At 45.7% G+C, this 21,596-nt stretch overlaps 1 protein-coding gene across 1 annotated transcript in view; it reads right to left on the reverse strand.

Moving 5' to 3' along the window:
- The window catches only part of GNAI1 (G protein subunit alpha i1), a 372,390-nt gene that overhangs the window by 67,537 nt on the left and 283,257 nt on the right, over positions 1-21,596 (reverse strand). The window contains exon 7 of the mRNA XM_086919838.1: positions 11,567-11,720. Within this exon, the coding sequence (XP_086775964.1) occupies positions 11,567-11,720 (154 nt within the window). The remainder of the gene's footprint in view (positions 1-11,566; positions 11,721-21,596) is intronic.

Here is a 21,596-nt window from a genome sequence, read left to right on the forward strand (position 1 = left end):
GCAGTAGATGCAGTCCTTGTGTTTGTCTTCAACAAACAACTTTTCCTGCCACAGGTCGAACAGGGTTTGAAAAGGGGCTTCTTCTCCTTGTCAGCCATCCTGAAGTCAAATTTAAGAGATCCTGAAGAAATTCTGAAGAGAAAAAAAACTGTAAAATCCTTTTAAAAGAGTTTAATAGAGCAGAGCTCAATGGAGACTCCCTAGCACAACGTGCGGTAGAAAATCTGAGGTTCTGAGGTTCCTTCTGGAGGGTTCTAAGGGTTGAGGCACGTCTGATTGGCTGAGGCCTAGAGTTGTCTCTTTTACAAAAAGAGGGTGCTATGCTACAAAAGGGAATGAGGCCTAGGCCTTTTTCTTTCTCTTTTGTACCTACTGCTATGATATTTTTGTTACAGAGACTCCCATTCCGACGACGGGGGAACAATACAAAAGCATGGGAATCTATGAAAGTTCCAATACTGGGGCAATTTGCCTTACCCACCTGTCTGTAGTGATGTTTAACCAGACTGGCAGGAACTGTTTTAGTCTTCCCCCGACTGGTGTTATATGGTCTAGGGGTAGTGGCAAGAAGTCACTGTTTGGTGTTAGTGGAGGATCTATTGGCATTGCCTCCACGACCCCTGCCCTTTGTGTTATTTCCTCTCTATCCACCTCTGTTCGTGTTTTTATTGTATGTGGATTGCGTATTAGTTTTGTAAGTGGAGGATTGCTGCAATGTGTTACCTCGCGCCATTCCTCTGTAACTTGAGCGACGATAGGAGCCTCTGTGTTGTTGGGATTGAAGGGCTTCCATGGACTTTGCCGTTTCGTTGTCCTTTTTCATTTTGTCCAGAATTGAGTCAACTGCTGGACCAAACAAAAAATCTGGATTTATAGGCTGGTTAAGAATTGTGGCCTGTACTTCATTTTTAAATCCAGATATGCGAAGCCATGCGTGCCTTCTAAGCAGTACGCTTGTGTTAATAGATCTGGCAGCTGTATCTGCCGCGTCTCGAGCACACTTAATGGAGGCAATGGTGATGAGCTTTCCCTCTTGTATAAGTTCATCTGCCTGCTCTTTGTAAGGCTCGGGTAAATGTTGGAGAAGTCCCTCTAAAGTATCATAGTGTGCCCGGTCATATCTGGCCAGCAAGGCCTGTGTATTGGCTATTATCCATGAGTTTGCTGCTTGAGCTGCTACTCTTTTGCCTGATGCCTTTAAAATCTTAGACTCTTTGTCAGGAGGAGGAGCCTCTCCAGTGGTTTGTGAATTTGCACGCTTTCGTGCGTTGGATAACACCAATGAGTCTAAAGGCAGTTGTACCCTGATGTATGTAGGGTCTACAGTTGCAGCCCTATACTTCTCTATTCTAGGGTTGAAGACACATGCCCAAGCAGTGTCTTTGAAGAGGTCGTTTTCGTGCTTTAGGACGCCCTTTAACATGGGGAGAGTTTTGACACTTCTTTCTGATGTTGCCAGTGTGTCAAATAGAAAGTCCTCTTCTATAGCATCAGAATGCAGGTCTACATTATGGTAGCTTGCAGCTCTGTCTATTAAGGAGTTAAAAGCCACTGTGTCTTCTGTGGGTGATGTCTTAGTTGGGTATACAGTATGGTCTGTAATGGGTAGAGCCCCCTCATTGTCTGGCTCACCTCCATGCCTGCATGGTTGTGTATTGGGGTCTACATATGGGTTTTGGTAAGTAGCATATTCCGTTCAAGGCATGTGGGCTGCTAAATTCATATCTGTGCATAGAATGTATAGCAGTCTCTCCCCTAGCGGTGGTTGCCTGTGCCAGCTGCAGCAGTCTGAAAAAGAGTTTTGAGAACAGCCTGTCCTACAGCTGGTTGCTGCTTGGAGTGTACATCTACGCAGTAGTGTTTTGTAAATGTATGTATGGTAGACCATGTGGCTGCTCTACGTATCTCCTCTAGAGGAATGTTTCCTAGGAAAGCCATGGATGCCCCCATTTTGTGTGTGGAATGCGCTCTTGGGGGAACTGTTAAAGTGCGTTTAGCTTTAATGGAACATATTTGGATGCACTTAACTATCCATCTAGCTAAACCATTTTTGGAAATGGGGTTGCCTTTGTGCTGTGGTGAAAAGGCAACAAACAACGGTTTTGTCTTCCTGAAATCTTTTGTCCTGTCTATGTAATATAGGAGAGCCCTCTTAACATCTAGTGTGTGTAGAGCCCTTTCAGGTACTGACTGTGGATTTGGGAAGAACACTGGCAGTTCTATTGTTTGAATGATGTGGAAGTGGGATACCACTTTCGGCATGAATTTAGGGTTTGTACTAAGCACGACCCTATTTGAGTGAATTTGGATGAACGGTTCTTGAATAGTTAGGGCTTACAGCTCGCTAACTCTTCTAAGAGAAGTAATCGCTACGAGAAAAGCAACCTTCCACGTTAAAATTTCTATTTCACATCAGTGTAAAGGTTCAAAAGGTGGTCCTATTAGTCTGGTTAAAACAACGTTTAGGTTCCAGTCAGGTGAAGGTGGGTGTCTTTTAGGGGGGGGGGGGGGGGGGGGGGGGGGAATCACTCGTTTGAGCCCTTCCATGAATGCTTTAATTGCAGGCACTCTTAATAGCGAAAGGTGCTGCCTGTTCTGAAGATAAGCTGCTATGGCCGCTAAGTGTATCCTTAGGAATGTATAGGCTAGATTGCAGCGGTGTAGGTGCAAAGGATAGCATATGATATTTTGAGTTGATGAGTCTAGTGGGTTTAGGTTATTGTTGTTACAATAAATGACAAAGCGTTTCCACATTGCCACATAGCATGCTCTTTTCGTAGGTCTTCTTGCCTCCTTGATAATGTTCATGCAGTCAGGAGATAAGTTTAGGTAGCCAAACTGTAGGACTTCAGGAGCCAGATTGCAAGGTTCAGCTGCTGCGGATCTGGGTGCTGAATGTCTCCATGGCTCTGCGTTGAGACTGGGTGTTAGTCGTAGCCTTTGATGAGGCACCACGGAAAGTTCTAGGAACGTGGCATACCACGGTTGCCTCGCCCATGTTGGAGCAACCAGGATTAGCGTCATTGAATGCTGGCGCAGTTTGCGTGCCACTAGTGGTATCAACGGTGCTGGTGGAAAAGCGTAGGCAAATTTGCCTGACCAGTTCATCCATATCGCATTGCCCTGAGACTCCGGGTGTGGGAACCTTGCGGCGAAGTACTGGCTTTTTGCGTTTTCTTTTGTGGCGAACAGGTCTATCTCTGGTTGTCCCCACTGTTGGAAGTATGGTTGTAGCACTATGGGATGAATCTCCCACTCGTGTACTTGTTGGCTGGGTCTGCTGAGCAGATCTGCTATTTGATTGTCCTTGCCTGGGAGGTGTTTCGCCATGAGAAAAATGTTCCTTTGAATGACCACTTCCACACGCCCTGAGCTAGATGAGACAGCTGTGGAGAGTGTGTTCCTCCCTGTTTCTGTAGGTAGTACATTGCAGTCATGTTGTCCGTCCGGATCAACACGGTCTTGTTGCACAGATGTACTTTGAACGCCTTCATTGCCATAAAAATTGCCATCAGCTCCAGTAGGTTGATGTGCATTTTCTTTTGCTGCGTGGTCCATAAGCCCTGCACTGTGTGGTCGAGGTCATGGGCTCCCCACCCTATCAGGGATGCGTCCGTCGTCAACACCATTTGTGGTACAGGCTCTTGGAACAGTCGTCCCTTGCAAAGGTTTTGTGGATTCCACCAATGCAGAGAGTTGTACGCACGACTGGTCACCAACACTAGGTCGTTCAATTGTCCTTGAGCCTGGTTCCACTGACGTACTAGGCACTCTTGCAGCGGACGCATGTGTAGTCTCGCGTGAGGGACTATGAAAATGCAAGAGGCCATCATGCCTATCAGTTGCATAAACACTCGGGCTGGGAGCGAGTGTTGGGGCCTGAATCTTTGGATCAGCGTCTGAATGCTGCTTATTCTTGCAGACTTTGGCTGTGCTTTTGCTGCCAGAGTGTTTATTGTCGCTCCCAGGTACTGTTGTATGTGGGCAGGCTGAAGATGGGACTTTGGTAGTTCAGCGAGAAACCTAAACTGTGCAGGAGGTGAATAGTGCGTGACATGTGGCTGGCACATTGCTGGGCTGACTGTGCTTGTATTAGCCAGTCGTCCAGATATGGTTAGACATGAATATGCTGTCTTCTCAGATGTGCAGCTACTGTCGCTAGGCACTTGGTGAACACCCTCGGGGCTGTTGTCACCCCAAAAGGAAGGACTTTGAATTGGTAGTGCTGATTTTGTATTGTAAACCCGAGATATTTGCTGTGTGCCGGGTGTATTGGCATATGGAAATATGCGTCTTTGAAGTCTAGTGTTGCGAGGAAGTCTACTTGACGCAACAGTGGTAATACCTGTTGTAGAGTGAGTATGTGGAAATGCTCTGATAAGATGTATTGGTTTAAGGACCTGAGGACCAAAATTGGTCGGAGAGACCCGTCCTTCTTGGGGATTAGGAAGTATAGTGAGTACACCCCTGTACCCTGGTGTTCTAAGGGTACTAGTTCTATGGCCCCTTTTTGTAGCATGCTGATGACTTCTTGCTGCAATAAGGGTAGGTGTTCTGCGGACATAGGACGGTGTCTTGGAGGTATGTTGAGTGGTGTGGAGGTTAATTCTAGGCAATAACCATGCTGGATAATTTGCCTCGCCCACCTGTCTGTTATGTTTTCCCAGACTGACAGGAACTGCTGTAATCTTCCCCCGACCGGTGTTACATGGTCTGGGGGTAGTGACAAGAAGTCACTGTTTGGTATTGGTAGAGGATCTGGTGGTGTTATTCCCTCGTCCTCTACCTTTGTTGTTATTGCCACGGTATCCACCTCTACTATTTTTGTTGTAGGCGTTTTGCGTGTTCCCTTTGTTGTATGAGGTTTGCTGTGTTGAGCCTCCTCTTGCAGCTCCTCTGTTGCCAGAGCGACGAAAGGAGCCGCCTCTGTATTGTTGCGACTGCTAGGCTCCCATAGACTTGGCTGTCTCTGTATCCTTCTTCATCTTGTCTAATATTGTGTCCACATCAGGATCAAATAAATAATCAGGGTTTACAAGTTAAATTGAGTAAAGTGCTTTGAACCTCATTCTTAAAACCAGAGATGCGGAGCCACGCATGTCTTCTGAGCATGTCACTGGTATTTATAGCCCTGGCTGCTGTGTCTGCCGCATCTAGCGCACATTTGATGGAGGCGTTAAATATTAGCTTTCCCTCTTGTATTAGGAACTCTGCCTGTTCCTTATAAAGGTCAGGTAGATGCTGGAGAATTTGCTCTAGTGTGTCATAGTGTGCCCGGTCATACCTAGCTAACAGGGCTTGTGTGTTTGAAATTCTCCATATGGTAGCTGCTTAAGCAGCTACCCTTTTGCCTGAAGCCTCCAGAATCTTAGACTCCTCGTCTGGAGGTGGAGCCTCGCCAGTAGTCTGCGAATTAGCACGTCTACGTGCATTGGATACTACCAAAGAGTCTAAAGGCAGCTGTCCCTTAATGTATGTAGGGTCCACTGGTGCTGGCCTATATTTCCTCTCTATTCTGGGGTTAATTACCCGTGCACTGGTTGTTTCTTAAATATGTCCCCAGCGTGTTTAAGCACCCCTTTTAACATTGGCAATGTTTTGACTGATCTTTCAGAAGTGCTGAAAGTGTCAAATAGGAAGTCTTCCTCAATGGGGTCTGCATGCATCTCCACATGGTGATTGTATGCTGCTCTTTCTATCAATGCATTGAAAGCAGCTGTGTCCTCTGTAGGCGAATTCTTAACAGGGTATGCAGTATTGTCTGGAATGGGCTGAGAGTATCCAGGATCTACAGGGTCAGACCATGGTTGATTCTGGTTGTCCTGGTCATTGTCCACTGTATAATTGTACTGTTCATGATCCTCATAGTCCACATCCTCCTCTGTGTGTGTAGGAGAATATGTATAAGTCCCTTGCACATGTGATCTGATAGGCTGAAAGAGAACTGGAGATGTAGAAGTGTCTTTTCTTTTTGAGTGGTATTTTATAGGTCTCAGCATAAGTGTCTGGTCTGAATTTCCCCTAAGTAGGGTAACTTTGCCAGTATCGGGGTCAACATACAGTTTGACTGTTCATCTGTTGATGGCTCTTGCTCTTCAGGTGCTTTAGCTCTTTTCCCCGTTATCGCCTTTTTTGTTTGTGTCGGTTAGAATCCGGTTGTTAGTTCGACCCCTCTTGGCTTCACGTGTGTTGGAAGTCCGAATTCTATTGGTCCGAGGGACTTCTGTGTTTCAACAGTCTTTTTAGTCTGTATGAACTTCTTCGGAGCCGTAATTGTTATCGGTCCGACTGTTCTCGTCTGTTTGATAACCACTTTTTGGCCTTGTCTCATCTTCGGAGCTTGCTGCTTCGGAGCGATGTTTTGCTGCCTCGGCTCGACGGACCCCTTCGGTTCGATCCTTGCCTTCGGCTCGAGTGTCTTTGTGTGCACTGGCCTTGGTTTGTCGACTTTCTGTTTCGGTTCGACAACCGTCTTCTGTTCGAGTCCCTTGTTTGGGTTGCTTGGTGTCGACCTTTATCTCGTCGGTTCGACGGCCTTTAGCTTAGGCGTGGACATGGGTGTACTGGCTCTCGGCTCGACAACCCGTATATGCGACACAGCCGGGTCGAAGACCATCTTCTTTTTGGTCGGCTCCGATGGATCCACACCTCTCGGTCCGAAGACTGTAAAGTCTATCAGTTTCGGTTTTGGTTCCAACACTTTCGGTTTCGATTTTACCAAGCTATGGTAATGTTGCACGGATGGCTCTGGTCTTATATTCTTAGCCGGGGCCGAATTGCGGGGCTATAGAAATCGATGTCATGATCTTGGCTAAGGCCTTCCGGCGATGCCTTGACCTGAGTCTCTGGAAGCGTATCAGTAAATGTACTGGGCTCCGTACTCACGGTTGGCCCAGAGTCCTCGCCGGAGTCATCCTAGACGGCTCCGATGCCTGGATCGTCGTTCCCTACCTAGACGATGTCTTCTTCGTCGACATAGTAGTTGGAGTCATGTTCTGACCCTTGCTCCGACTGCTGACCTAAGTCTTCAGCTTCGAAGACCTCTTCGTCATCTTCAAAGATATTCTCCGGGTCAGGCACTGGCTTCTGCATAGTCTGCCTCGCTGCTCGTCGAATCCGAAGTGTTTTTTTCAATCGAATTGTGCACAAGCTAAGCAGTCGTCTTCATTGTGTTCTGGAGATAAACACTTGTTACACACTGGGTGTTTATGTGTGGATATTTCGAGTTACAGTTGGGGCATCATTTGAATGGACTTCGTTCCATTGACGATTGGTCCCTTGGTGTCGAAAAGGCCACGCGGCCCGATTCGACGTCCTGAGTAGAAAACAGGAATAAAGTTGATGGCACCGATCGAATAACAATACCGACGACCCTGAAGGCCTTTTAGCCTTTTAGATAGTTTTTAATCGATTCCGAACTCAGTTACAAAATTACATCCAAACCCAATGGCGGAAGAAAACAATCTGAGGATTGAGAGGATGCCCATGCGCACTGTAGTCCAGGGGAGGAGCCACCTATCTCTTGATACTTCGAAGACTCTTCCAGGACAACAACGTGCAATCATCCGGACCCAAGGCTCTTCCAGGACAACAATGTGCAATCATCCGGACCCAACACTAGGCGGCGATCTATGCACAGATATGAATTCAGCAGCTCACATGCCTCGACCATACATATATATATACATATATATATATATATATATATATACACACACATATATATACATATACATACATATATACACATATACACACATATATACACATATATACACATATATACACATATATACATATACACACACACACACATATACATATAAATATATATGGGGCACATATAATATAGTGTTTCGGGGGTCCCGCGCATGGGCGGGAATATTCTAATTCTTATGACTATTGATGAGGATCCCCTGGAAGAGAAGAGTGGTATACAAGCAGACGGGTGATGCGCCTAAAGCACAGTAGTGTATGCAATTGACACCCTACAACTCTAACCCTGGTGAAATAGTTGAGAGTTCTGTAGTTAATATACTGCATGCAGCCTTAAATGTGTAGGCTGCAGGTCACCGGCCCTAGTGCCACCTTCCCCTGTGACCTGTTCTAGCTTTACTGTACTTCTAAATATACCACTTACTACAACATTTCAGTTCAAAAGTATATTGTTTTGGTAGTCAAAGCAGGCACAACGCAACATCTGCCCCTGTACATTTTTGTTGGGTGTCTTACTCTTTTTTATGTATTTATTTATTTATTTGGGGTGTCTCACTCCATGTTTGTTTGGCACTCGTATTTTGTGCTGTTTGTCTGCAACTGTGGTGGGTGCAGTTGTTGCAGCCTGCAGCATTAATGTGTGTGGCACTGGAGCTGCAGTGGTGTTTCTGCACGTTGCAGTCCTGTGGTGAGGTTGTGTGTGCATGTATCTGATCTATGCCCACCTCTAATTGATGCTGGTGTTACCGTTGCTTCTGCCCAGCTGCCCCTTTGCTTATAGACGAGGCGTGCCCATCTGCAAAGAAAGAAAAGAAAAACGTTCTCTCCCCAATACACTACTCTTTCTCACCCTATACTTCTCAATATATCCTCTACCTCCCCTGACTCATCACAAACCTCACTCTATCATCCCCACAATAACCCTTTCTAGATTCTTCCCTCTTCAGCTTACCCCCAAACCTCATTTTAATGACCTCCCAAACAACTCTTTCTAAATTCTTTTCTCATGTATCCCTCCTTGGATTCATCCCAAACCTCTTTTTACTACTATGATCTCCTTAATCCCTTTCTAGAGAATCTTCCCACATCCACCTCTCCTTTTTGCACATCCCAACCCTCATTTTACTCCTATGATCACTGAAACACTTCCTAGACTCTTCCCTCTTCTATCGCTTTATAGTCTTAGTCAATCCAACTAACAAACTCACATGTCCACCGCTTACATCAACTCATATATCCTTATACTAGTACAGTACACAACTAATCCTTTTAGGTTCCGGATTAGCGAGCTACTTGCCGAAAAGCGATTGGATGCCTGGTCAGGGGTAGTAAGCGTCATAAATACAATTACAAAAGGTGAAGGTGGCAGGAAACTACTCTCTTCACAGGTTTCTGGTAGACAGGCATTCTGCGAAAAGAGAAGCCTTCCCTGCTATGTTATGGTTTTAAGCAGACTCTCTCGTTGCAGTAGCCTGAAGAGTAGCAACCATTGTTGGCATTTAGCAAACTGCTTAGAAAAAGTCACGCTAAAGTACAATATGTGCGCATGGCTCAAAATGGTCAACAGGTTTTTGGTTCAGGTGTTCAACATATTGAATTCTCCAATGAAACGGCAGAAGCATTAAAGGAATAACAATATTCATAATTTTCCATACTTGACAGACCCATTGATCTCCACCATATGAAGTCCCTACAAGGATATTACTATCGGAACTGTATGGTGAATTCAAGCTATACGTTTGCTATTGTTTTTGCTTTTATAACATCTGAGGCAGAAAGGGGCTTCTTGCACGACTTTAAATGTTGGCTTGTTTATTGAATGGTGAAATGGTTAGAAGTAGACAAGGGGCACTGCTATAAAAGCATCAACCACTTCACTAGTGAGAGTCACCAATGTCCAAGGATGCTGTAGATGACCACCTGGAACTCCACCTCTAGACACAAGTCCATCTCTGGAGGTCAGAGAGGAGTCACAAATTAAGAGTCCTCTCAGAAATGCAGTTGTTGAAACAGTGTCCCCATTGATGATATTAAAGAACCCCCGGTCCTTAAAAGCATCCTCAGTTTACAAGACTCACTATGAATTATGGTGGGAGGATCCAAAATTAAACTCCAGCGCATCTTTGTTTCTAAACCTGCTCCAAAATATACTTCACCAGCCTGGGAGGGGTCACTATAGTGCTTCTCTAGATAAATCAAGGAGAAATATGTCCCTTTCCATATTTGACAATGTGCACCAGGTCACCTCTTCATGGATCTGTACTATCATTATACAGTAATTAATGCCATGATGGTTCGTCAACTGGCATTGTTATGGCAGCAACCACTTCCCACTGCTTGCAGTCAGTATGGAGTAGGATGCCTGAGGATGTTTCATGAGTTCAGAACCCCATGGGAAGTAGTAACTCTAAAGCTGTGCATAATCTTATCTACAGAGAAACCTGTAAAGGATGACTGAAAAGCTCAATTCAAACCTTATGAATTAACAAGACCGCAAACAGACTCACTTACCAAACCAAAAAGTGACTTTAAATTTTTTATCATTCACACAAGAGCAGGAGTACTGAATGAGACAGGACCTCTGCTTTTTTGTGCGTAACCGAAAGCATAAAGGCACACATTCATTCAGATGCTCTAAAGTAGCTTACTGGGCTGGAACGTACCTTGAAACTGCAGTAGGCCGAAAATCTGGGCAGTCCAAATTTGTGCTTACAAGCGAGGAATCTCCAAATTTGGACAGCCCTTTGTATTGAGCCAAATTTCATTTGGCTAATCTTCAACCCTAACTATACTGGTTTCTGTAGTCTTATACTTCTGGTGATGCAAGGTCAGTCTGACTTTTGATGTGCTTTTTAGACTGAGATGCTGGCATATTAAGTCAATGCATAAAGGAGCTGTGTATCCAAGTTGGGTAAACTGATTAGCTTAGTGAATTTGTATTTGTGAAGCCAAAAGATAACCATTTACTCAACAAGAAAAAGCAGAATGTAAGAATTAGTCACATTGGCCAAAAGTAATATTCTGCAGTTTAGTTAGAGGATAAAGTACTAAAATGCCAGAGTGAAAGTTATCTCCGCTCCATGAGAATTTTGATAAGTGTGCCAGTTTATACAGAGTGAGCAACTGTTTATTTTTGCATCACCTGCTGTGAAGTTGATTTAGCAATTTTTCAAATCAAGGCATGTCAATTATAATAAAGATGGTATCTACCATGAAATTAGCTTTAAAAAACTATCAGGAAAGGAAATCATATACTAGCAGTTTCACTCCTGTAGCAGCTCAAAATTGCCCTGAGCTGCTGGAATTGTTTTAAATAACCTGCTGATTTACTATATACACACGATAGAATTCTCCTTTGGTTAGGTCTTTTTGTTGGAATGAGCAACTATTTAAAGCCCGTTGAATGAACCACATTACTATGAACACTAAGTCTCCTTAATAGAAAAACTTTAGTTTGTGCCTTTGTTCCTATTACTTGGTCTGTTATGGGTAAAGCGCCAAATGACTTGCACTGGAGTGATTTGAAGCGCTGCTTGGGTGCATGGGAATCCTGAAGGTATATTATTCTGGGGTGAGTTTTTGATAAGGCATCATATCAGTTTATATTGGCATATGAGAGCCAAGGACGAGAGTGGGAGTGGAGTACAGTAGGCATCTCTATTTTGAACAGCATTTCAAATAATTTATTATGAGAATTACAGTTCGACCCAATAGCATTGTAATCCCAACTTTGAACATTCAATTGGACTTGCATGTCCAACACTGTAACCAATCTTCGTACATTACTGCTGGTAAGTAACTTAAATAATAAAATGAAGCTTAAGCATGCAATTTTCACAACTAATAATACCTGCATATTCTGGATAGCAAATTGTAAGTGGGCTTCTTTTGATTTTCTCTTCAAATAGATCCTTCTTGTTCAGGAAAAGGATAATGGATGTATCAGTGAACCACTTATTGTTGCAGATGCTATCAAATAATTTCATGCTTTCATGCATCCGGTTCTGAAATTTAAATAAATACAATTAACAGTTATCCAATCTGAGCAAATGTATATAAAGGGATACACAAATTTTATTTATTTATTTTATTTTCAGAGTTTTATATAGCGCGAACAAGATCTTTGCAGATATCAGAGCGCTTTACATAGACGGGTACATGAGGGAACAAAGTCAAATAGGTAGGTCGATAGTTCACAGAGTACAGAAGGGAACATGAGGGAACAGGGTCAAATAAGTAAATCAGTAGATCATAAAATACAAATAATACAATTGGGTGGCTGCAAAGCAATCAAGTGGGTGATAAGACAGCTCGTACACATAGATAACGGGTCAAGCAAGTAATGTAGATCATCGCAGGGTGTTGATAGGGTTCGAGATAGTAGTACAGGTGAATTTAGCCATGAGGATAGCTTTTACTTCTTTTTTGAAGAGTGTAGTGGAAGAGAGAAGCCTTGTTTCGGGAGGGAGTGAGTTCCAAATCCTAGGTGCCATTCCTGAGAAAGAGCGCTTGTATGTTTTCTCCTTCCGGAATCTTCGAGGTTTCAGCAGAAGATTGTTTGCGCCTCTCGTGTTTCTGACTCCCCCAGAGATTGTCAATTTCTGAGCAAGGTAGCCGGGTGAGTTTAGGTGTACAGCCTTGTGTGTCATGCAGGCTATTTTCAAATGTATTCTGGCTTCAAACGGCAACCAATTCAGGGATTTCAGGTCAGGGGTGATGTGGGAGTGCTTTTTTGACCCCGTGATGAGTCTCGCTGCAGCATTTAGAGATGCTTTTAGTGGTGCGGTTGTAGTTAGTGGGAGTCCGCAGAGGGAGGTGATGCCGTATTCAATTCGTGGGATGACTAGTGCTTGCACCGCTGTTTGGAAGTCTTTGGCTGGGAGGTAGGGTTTAAGTTTCCTCAGAGTATTGATCTGGAAGTTCGCTCCCTTTGTAGCTTTGCTGACATGTTGCTGCATGTTGAGATTGGTGTCGAGTGTTATGCCCAAAGATTTTGCTGATTCCACGATGGTGGGTTGGACATTGAGGATAAGAAGTTCCCAAGTGTGCAATGCTAAGAGAGATCATTATTAAAGGTTATTCCCTACATGTTATCTCTTATGGGTAAATGCTTTCACTTAACTAAGTCTATATTCTATGTGGAGAACGCACCAAAACAAGACATGCAATCAATAAACTGTGTTAGTTGCTTCCTGTGGAAGATGAAAGCTATATTTTCCGCTGTTTTGTTTAGTATTACAAATGTTGGCATGGTTTCCTATTTAAAGTAAAGCATAATACTAGCAGGTATATAAAGCACGCACAAACACATTTACTTAAAAAAAAATTAAAGGGCAGTTATGGTCAGGACTTAAAATTGAAAATCACTAAAATTCACAGATCATGGTTAGGACCACAAACCATAACTCCCAACAGCCAAGAACACCAAATGCAGCGCTCACGTCCTCCCCTTTTAGGAGATGTAATTACAAATGTTAATACTCTTCTATGAGATTACATTTTTCCTTACCCCATACCAATTTGAAAGATGGCAGAATGTAGCACTCTTTATTGGACTGAATAGGAGTTCAGTGCATTTTGCTTTCAGATTTATTTATTAGTAAGAACACTATTAGGTTTTAAGGCTGTTGTGTGAATTGTGATAATAACCATAACGTACCACTTTCATTGTTTATTTCAAATTTTTAACCATGACTGCAGTTTGTCTTAATAGGTGTTTTTAAAAAAAATATATGTTGAGGGGTTATAATCAAAGCTAACTGCAAGTTAATTTCGACCCTCATTTTTTTCAGAGATTTATTTTGTTAATCATATACAACATCCAACAGTTTCCAATGTTACTAGCAGAGGGGCTGGCTGAACACCGTGCACATGACTGAAGGCCTTGCACATCATGGGATAACAAGGGCAATTAAACTGCATTAAAATCCGAAGGACCCAGGAGGGTCTAAAAATAGGAATGTTTGAACAAACACCACAGAATCGTGATGTTACAATTCTATTAAAAAACAAGAACATATGGATAAAGAGAGGTTCTTTACAACTTCAGGTTTCAACCATTGAAACCTCTATTGAAGGACTTTGCATCCAGTGCCCAGGGGACATATCCCACTTGCATGGGAATGTTCCCAGTTTAATAAAGTACACACTCCATTTCAGTGAGTGTTACCCTGGAGCACAGCACAACAGTTAAACTTCATCCAACTTCGACAGTGCGCACACTAAACCCTTTGGATGTCAGGCAATCCCACCTTTTGGCCTCTGCTTAAAAGATCTTGGTCAAAAGCACCCAAGGTGGATGAAGTTTTGTGCAGATTTAACTGCGCCAAAGTTGTTAGTAAACAATAAAATACTATTCAGTGGAAACAAAGAATCATAATCACAGAACAGCTATAATCACCCATGCAATTAAAGCCCTTTTCTGGGATTTAGGTTAATTTAGATAGGTCTATAGAATTTCTATTTTATTGATCAGTTGACAAACTACATAAAGTTAGTGTACGCATACACCTAGTTTATACATTTGTGATGCCTGCAAGGATGGCCAGAGGGGGAGAGTTAGGAGCTTTAAAGGGCCTGAACGTTATTAGAAGACTAAATTACATTTTTTTCTCTTTTTGCTACTGCAAAAACGGATCGTTCACACTACATCCCAAAGCGTTCATAGAATCAAGACCATGTGCCTGTCAGTCAGAATGGCTTTCACTTCAACAATATGCTTTTTGGAGAAGCACTTTTACAATCCTCTGTAGCACCATTCAAAACACCCTTAAGAGATTCTTAAACGGGTCCAAAAGGAACTTGCACGCTGCAATTAATTGGCAGTAAACTGTCAATAGAGTACTAGGCAACATTAAAAGTAATACGGCCCTTCTGGTCATAAACTCCTTCAAGACTAGAAAAGACTTCATACCCAAATGCACTTCCGTGGGAGAAGGCATAGCCTACAACGGCAACTGAAATAAACACCTGGGCATTGTCCAAGAATGTAAAGCAGGTTAGGAGAACTCTTCGTAAGGATACTTAAAACTATGGTAGGTGCTTTGTAGGAAGCCCCCAACCTTCTATAAATCCGGATACCCAGGGTGATATCATCCAAGAGATTGTAACCAGTTTAAACTCGGATGGGTTTCAATAGTCTAATGAGCACTGCGGTCAAACTGCACGGATTTTGGAAACAGATGATCTGATATCTACTCTAACAATTGGAAGGGACAACTGACCTGTCCAGTGACTAGCCACTCTTTCAGACAATAGGAGACACATAAGGAACTGACCAGAGACAGAGAAGCACATACAGGGAAAATAGAGGTAACACGTTTTAAGCAAAAGCTACAGTGCGAAAACAAAGTGGCTAATTAGAAGAATGCCCCGTGGAGAGTTATGTTAATAAGCGGGTCAGGGGCAGTAGCAATACTATCAAGCACAAAAATCACCATAGCACTGCTCTCGAGTAAGTTTAACATTTATATGCAAGTGGAGATCCTGGATGGCCACCTAAATAAGCCAGATAGTACCTTTAGGATTAAAACTCAAATTGAGGGTGCTCTAAAGACCAAAAATAATTATATCTGGGCTCATTTGGCTGGAGCGTATATCAGTGAAAGATGAATACCCCACACAATTTATGATCGATATTGCCAAAGCAAATGTTGACAAACTATGCCTTTTCAGTAGCACAGTTGCTTGGTGGGCCTTCCAATGATCAAAACCACCCCAATCATTAACAGATTCTCAGTTGTTGTCCTGTTGTGCTGGACACATCTTCATTCACAATTTTTACCTCTGTAGAAGGTCTTAGTTGTTGAGGTTTATCCTGGAGTTTTATATTGTGAACCAGAGGTATCTATTGAAGCTGTTCTTGCCCTTGGTTTAAAATTGGGCCTACGAAAGGAACCTCTATAGGTGTTTGTTTGTAGAGCTCCCGTTGGATTTTGCTATCTGTGTCCTTTTTCATTTGTTGTTGGTGATAAGTTTGCCTTCATTAACAACCTCTTGACCTCTTTCTGTGCTCCTCTGGGAGATGGTGAAAAAAGCCCTCCATTTTGTCACAGTGGGCCCTGTCGTACCTTGCTAGTAATGATTGGCTATTAGCTATATGCCAATGATTAGCTGCTTGTGCTTGAACTCTTAACAGAATTCAACAGTGACCGGGTCCCTTATTTTCAATTATCAAGACGTTGTCCTACCCGGCTACAGTGAAGGACACAACCCCACTTCTTTCATATGAACTCTTAACAGAGGCATCCATAAGTTTGGATTCTTTTTCTAGTGGTAGTTCTTCTCCAGTTTGGGATTTAGCCATTTTACTAGCATGGTTACTACTAAAGAGTCAGGAGTTAATTGACCTATAGTAAAAATGGGGTCTGAAGGAGGTGGTTTGTATTTTGTTATCAATGTGAGGAGTAATTATTCTGGCTTTAACTGGTTGTTTGAAAATGTCATCCGCATGAAGTGTCATACCATTAAAAGTGTTAAGTATTGTGCAACTCTCTGTATTAGATAAGGTTTTGAAGAGGAGGTCCTCCTCTATGAGTCCTTATACAAAGGTACCTGATGGAAAGTGGCTGCTCTGGCAACAATACCCTGATAAGGAGATGCATCATCAGGTGGTGATATATGGCTAGGCTATAAATCAGGATCAGTGTCAAGATGAGAATGAATATAATAATCCTCCCAAGGATCCAATGTTTGTCTCAGTAACAGTATGAGAGTCAAGACATCCCATATGATACACAGATTACCAACCTCAGACAATTGTGGAGAGTAAGGTGGTCCAGGTGTTGGTTGTGGTTCAGGTGAAGGAATAATTGGAATGTGCAATGGACTAGTTGCAGCAAGTCTTTTTTCGAGTGCAGAGACCGAAGAGTAAGATGCTCTGGTCTTGGATGGAAGAGATGCAGAGGCCCATGATGTAGGCCAAACTTTCAGAGCCGGAGTTAGAGGGTTCAGAGTCGTGTTTTCAGAGCAAGCAATAGCTGGTGTGCAGTGGCGGCCCGTAAGCCTTTCTCTCAGTGAAGACTGAGGATTTGGATTTCGGAGCAGGGGTAGAAGTACTCCTGGTGCACAAGTTACAATTGTGTAACAATATATCTGTAAAAGACATTAGTTAGTGATAAATTCCTTACCTTAGAATATCCACAGGTGTCAGACTGGATCCGGAAAGTTGTCAGCAGTACCCCTGCGCATCAGTAGGTGGCGTTGTGCGGCTCTGAGTCTGTTGCTGGCGTCGTAGGCGCCGATATGACATCACAGACACTACTTAGATGCCACCCAAGCGCGCGGACGTCAGTTGTGTACACTACTTTCCACGCCAGGAACGCAGAGCCATGTAAGATACTGACCACTGGTGCCATGAAACTAGGGCCCTGAAAGGGATGACCTTAACCCTAGAAATCAGTTAGCAGAACGGGAAGGATGGGTGGAACGGGAAGGATGGGTGGGGCGGGAAGAAACCTATCACCAACTAATGTCTCTTAATGTCAAGTAGTAACTTGTGCATCTGAAAGATACGTTAATGATAGATTTCTTACCTTAGAATAGATAGCCCAGCAATACCAACCCCAGTGGTGGGTCTGCGAACAAAAGGACACCAGAAAGTCATGGAGAACAGAATGGCCAAAGAAGCAGTCTCTCCAGACTGGACTGTCAAGGCAATATTGCTTGGTAAACTTGTGAGGCGAGGGCCAAGTAGCTGCCTGACAAAAGTCCAACAAGGGAACGCCGTGTCCCAAGGCAGTAGTGGCTGCCGTTGCCCTGGCAGAATGGGCACGCAGCCCCACTGGAGGCTCCTCCTTACCCAACGAGTAGCATGCTTTGATGCACAGAACGACCCACCGAGAGATGGTTTGTTTGTGCACAGCCAGACCTTTCTTGGCGCCCACGTCGCAAACAAAGAGCTGGTCATCCACCCGGAACGGTTGTGCGCGCTTCGGATAGAACAAGAGCGTATTTTTTGGGTCCAGGCGGTGAAGCCTTTTTTCCTCTTTTGAAGGATGCGGAGGCGAAAAGAAGGTGGGCTAAGTGATGGTCTGCTTAATGTGGAAGGGTGTGACAACCTTTGGCAAAAAAGAAGGAAGAGTCCTGAAAATCACTGTGTCCGGATAAACAGAGAGAAAAGGAGGTTTAGAAGAAAGAGCCTGGAGCTCACTCACTCTTCTGGCAGAGGTGTTAGCTACCAGGAAAGCAGTCTTTAGAGTCAGAAGACGCAAGGGCCATTTATGATGGGCTCAAAGGGAGCGCACATCAGATAGGTTAAGACAAGATTTAAGTCCCATTGAGGCATTATGAAAGGCACAGGAGGAATCGTGTTTGTAATGCCTTTGAGGAAGCGATTAACAACCGGGGACTTAAGAGAAGGCTGATCTGGAAGCCATAGAAAGGCGGAGATGTCTGAAAGATAACCTTTGATAGTGCCTGGAGCAGAGCCGTGCTGGGCCAGAGAGAAGGAACAGAAGAACCTCAGCAAGAGGGGCAGAAAGGGGATCCATTGCCTTTCCTGTGCACCACGCCATAAATGTGTTCCTCCTGCAGGCGTATACAGTCTTAGTGGAGGGATGCCTGGCTGCCAGAATGACATCACAGACTTCGGGAGGAAGGTCAAAAGCTGTCAACTGTCACCGCTCAATATCCACGCTTGGAGGTGGAGGCTGGACACGTTCAGGTGGAGGACCGTCCCCTGCTACTGCGACAGAAGATCCTCCCGAAGAGGCAGTTGGATCGGGGGATCAATCGCCATGCTGAGTAGCTCAGGATACCGGTACCTTTGTGCCCAATCTGGAGCCACAAGGATGACTTAGGCCTGGTCGCGCCGAATCTTCTTCAGCACTCTGGCCAGAAGTGGTATAGGCGGAAAGGCGTACAACAGGCCTCAGCTCCACTTGCGACGAAAAGCATCGCGAGCGAGTGCCGCCTTGGAAATTCCAACGCACAGAACTGATGACATTGCGCATTCTCTTCAGTGGCGAATAGATCTAATCAAGGCTCTCGCCCCTGCAGAAAGAGACCGTGAGCCACGTCCGAGTTCAGACGCCATTCATGATCCATCATGCACCTGCGGCTGAGTTAGTCCACCGTGGTGTTTAGAGAACCTGCCAGGTGTTGAACCACAAAGGTAAAGCCTTGATGTTACAGCCATGTCCAGCAGCGCAGAGTGTTCGGACATAGGGTCCACGACCCTACCCGCACTGTTGCAGTACCACGTGGCGGTGGTGTTGTCCGTAAATACCTGCACTACACTTTCGCAGACAGAGGGAAGGAATGCTTTCAGTGCAAGTCGGATCGCCCAAAGCTCCAACAGGTTGATATGGAGCCGGGACTCCGCCGGAGTCCTGAGGCCGCTGATCTCCGCCTCTCACAAGTGGCCCGCCCATCCCAGGAGTGACGCATCCTTCACCACTGTGTGCTCTGGTTGGGTAAGGGAGAGGGATCTGCCATTGACCCAATCGCAAATCGTAAGCCACCGCTGCAATCGTCTTGCAGTGCTCTCCGAGATCTGGACATGATTGGATAGGTTGCCCTGATGCTGTGCCCACTGGAACTTCAGGTTCCACTGCAGAGCCCGCATATGCCATCTGGCATGTTGCACTAGCAGGAATCAGAAGGCCATCAGGCCCAGGAGCCGGAGGGTCATCCTGACAAACCTGGGATACAGGCTAAAAGATCGGAATCAAAGCCTGAATATCCTGGACTCGCTGCTCGGGAGGATAAACCCGAAACCGTGTAGAATCCAGAACCGCTCTGATGAAGGGGAGCTTCTGAGAGGGGGTCAGGTGCGACTTCGGCACGATGGAGAACCCCAACAAATGCAGGAGGTCAGCCGTAGTCTGGAGGTGGGAAACGACTGCCTGGGGCGAGCCCGCCTTCAACAACCAGGCGAGATAGGGGAAGACAAGCAGATGAGCTGCGACCACCGCCATCACTTTCGTGAACACCCGGAGGGGCACTGGTAAGGCCGAAGGGGAGCACGGCAAACGGAAAGTGCTCTTGGCCTACCGTGAACCGCTGGTAACACCGGTAGGACGGGGATATGAAAATATGCGCCCTGCAAGTCCAACGTTACAATCCAGTCTCCAGGGTCGAGGGCCGCCAAGAGCTGAGCCAGAGTCAACATCTTGAACTTCTCCTTCCGGAGTAAGCGACCGACGTTCCTGAGGTCCAAGATGGGGCGCAGGCCCCTTTTCTCCTTCTTGGGGACCAGAAAGTAGTGGTTATAACAACCACGTCCTACTTCTGGCCCTGGAACGCGCTCTATAGGCCCATTGGCCAAGAGAGCCGTGACTTCCTGTTAGAGAAGGGCAAAGTAATCCCCTACATGCAGTGGAACTGAGGTGGCATGGCTGGGAGGGCAGACTCGAAAGGGAGGGAGTAGCCCTTTCGAACAATTTGCAGCACCCACCTGTCCGAAGTGACAGAATGCCAGTGGGGAGGGTGATGGCGAATCCTGCCGCCCACTGGCGTGGGGTGCACCCCAAAGCTAGGACTAGGAAGGCTTTGAGGTGAATGCTGCGGAGGTGGTTGACCCACAGACTGGCCCTCTGTCCTGATGCTGCGGGAATTGCGGCCGCGCAGAGGTTGGTTTTGCACAGGCATTTGGCTTAACGAACCTGTTGGGGCGCCTCTTCCGTGGCCACGAAAGTAATGAAAAGCAGACCTGGCCAGGCGCGTGGTGGAAAGACCCAAGGACTTGGCCTTAGCCCGGGAGTCTTTAAAACGCTCCAGCACACTATCTCCCTTATCGCCAAACAGGAGGGTACCATCAAAAGGCATGGTCATAAATGAACTCTGAACATCCCCTGAGAACCCTGTGGACCATACCCAGGCGTGGCGACAGAGGGCCACTGTGGAGGAAATTGTCCTACCCAGTCAGTCTGCGGTGTCCAGTCCGCACCGGATGGAGAATTTTGCAGCATCTTCCCCTCAGCCACAGCTTGGGAAAGCACTGCCCGAACTTCCTCCGGACACTGAGGCAGCGTCTGCGCAACCGTGTACCACACAGCATGAGAGTAACGGCCCAAGAGGCATGCCGTGTTCACCAACCACAGCCCAAGCTGGCAGAAGAAAACAGTTTCTTGCCAAACTGTTCCAGTTTCTTAGATTCCATATCCAGCGGGCGGTAGGAAACACTCTTTGGGAGCTGGAGGCTTGGATGACCAGGCTCTGGAGTCACCTAGCCACGTTCTTATCCACGGGGACCCCGTGACTGGACTCAACCGGGTGCCCATCAACACATCAGTTAACGCCTCATTGAACGTTAGCAGAGGCTCCATAGAGCTTGCCACCGGCTGAAGGATTTCAGTTTGGAGGTTTGTTTTTAGCCTTACAGTAGGCAGGTCAAGGGCCTCAGCTGCTCTATGTAGCACCACAGTGTATGTAGCGCCCTCCTCCATAGCCACAGCAGGAGAAAGGAAACCTGATTTAGAGGAGAGGGCAAGGCCACCTGCATCCTCAGACTCTTCTGCCCACTCCTGTTCCGACTCGCACTGCCGTGCAAGAGGGTCCTCTGACCCCTCCCAGTCGTCCCACTCCTCCACTGCCCGAGGCACAAGCTGCAGGGGCGGGACAGGGGAATAAAAAAAAGGTCCAACGGCGCCGATCCGGCTCCATATACCAGTTAGGGTTCTAACCTGGAGCAAAATTGTCCAGAAACCCGGGGCAAGGGCGGAGGTCAAAACAACGGAACCCATTGCGGCGCTGGGGACGAGGATGCCAGCAGCACCGGTAGCGGAGCCGGGGGCAATGGCAGGCCCCCAGGTGGGACAATGGGGCCCAAAGAAGCGCCGGCAGGAGCCGGAGACCTGAAGAGACGGTCCATGGGCGCAAGAAAATATAGCACCTCAGATGGACCCTGATAAGGTGAGTAGGCCGCGGGACTCCGTGGC

This window comes from Lissotriton vulgaris, chromosome 1_1 (genome assembly GCF_964263255.1).
Source record: "Lissotriton vulgaris chromosome 1_1, aLisVul1.2, whole genome shotgun sequence".
NCBI classification, from domain to species: domain Eukaryota; kingdom Metazoa; phylum Chordata; class Amphibia; order Caudata; family Salamandridae; genus Lissotriton; species Lissotriton vulgaris.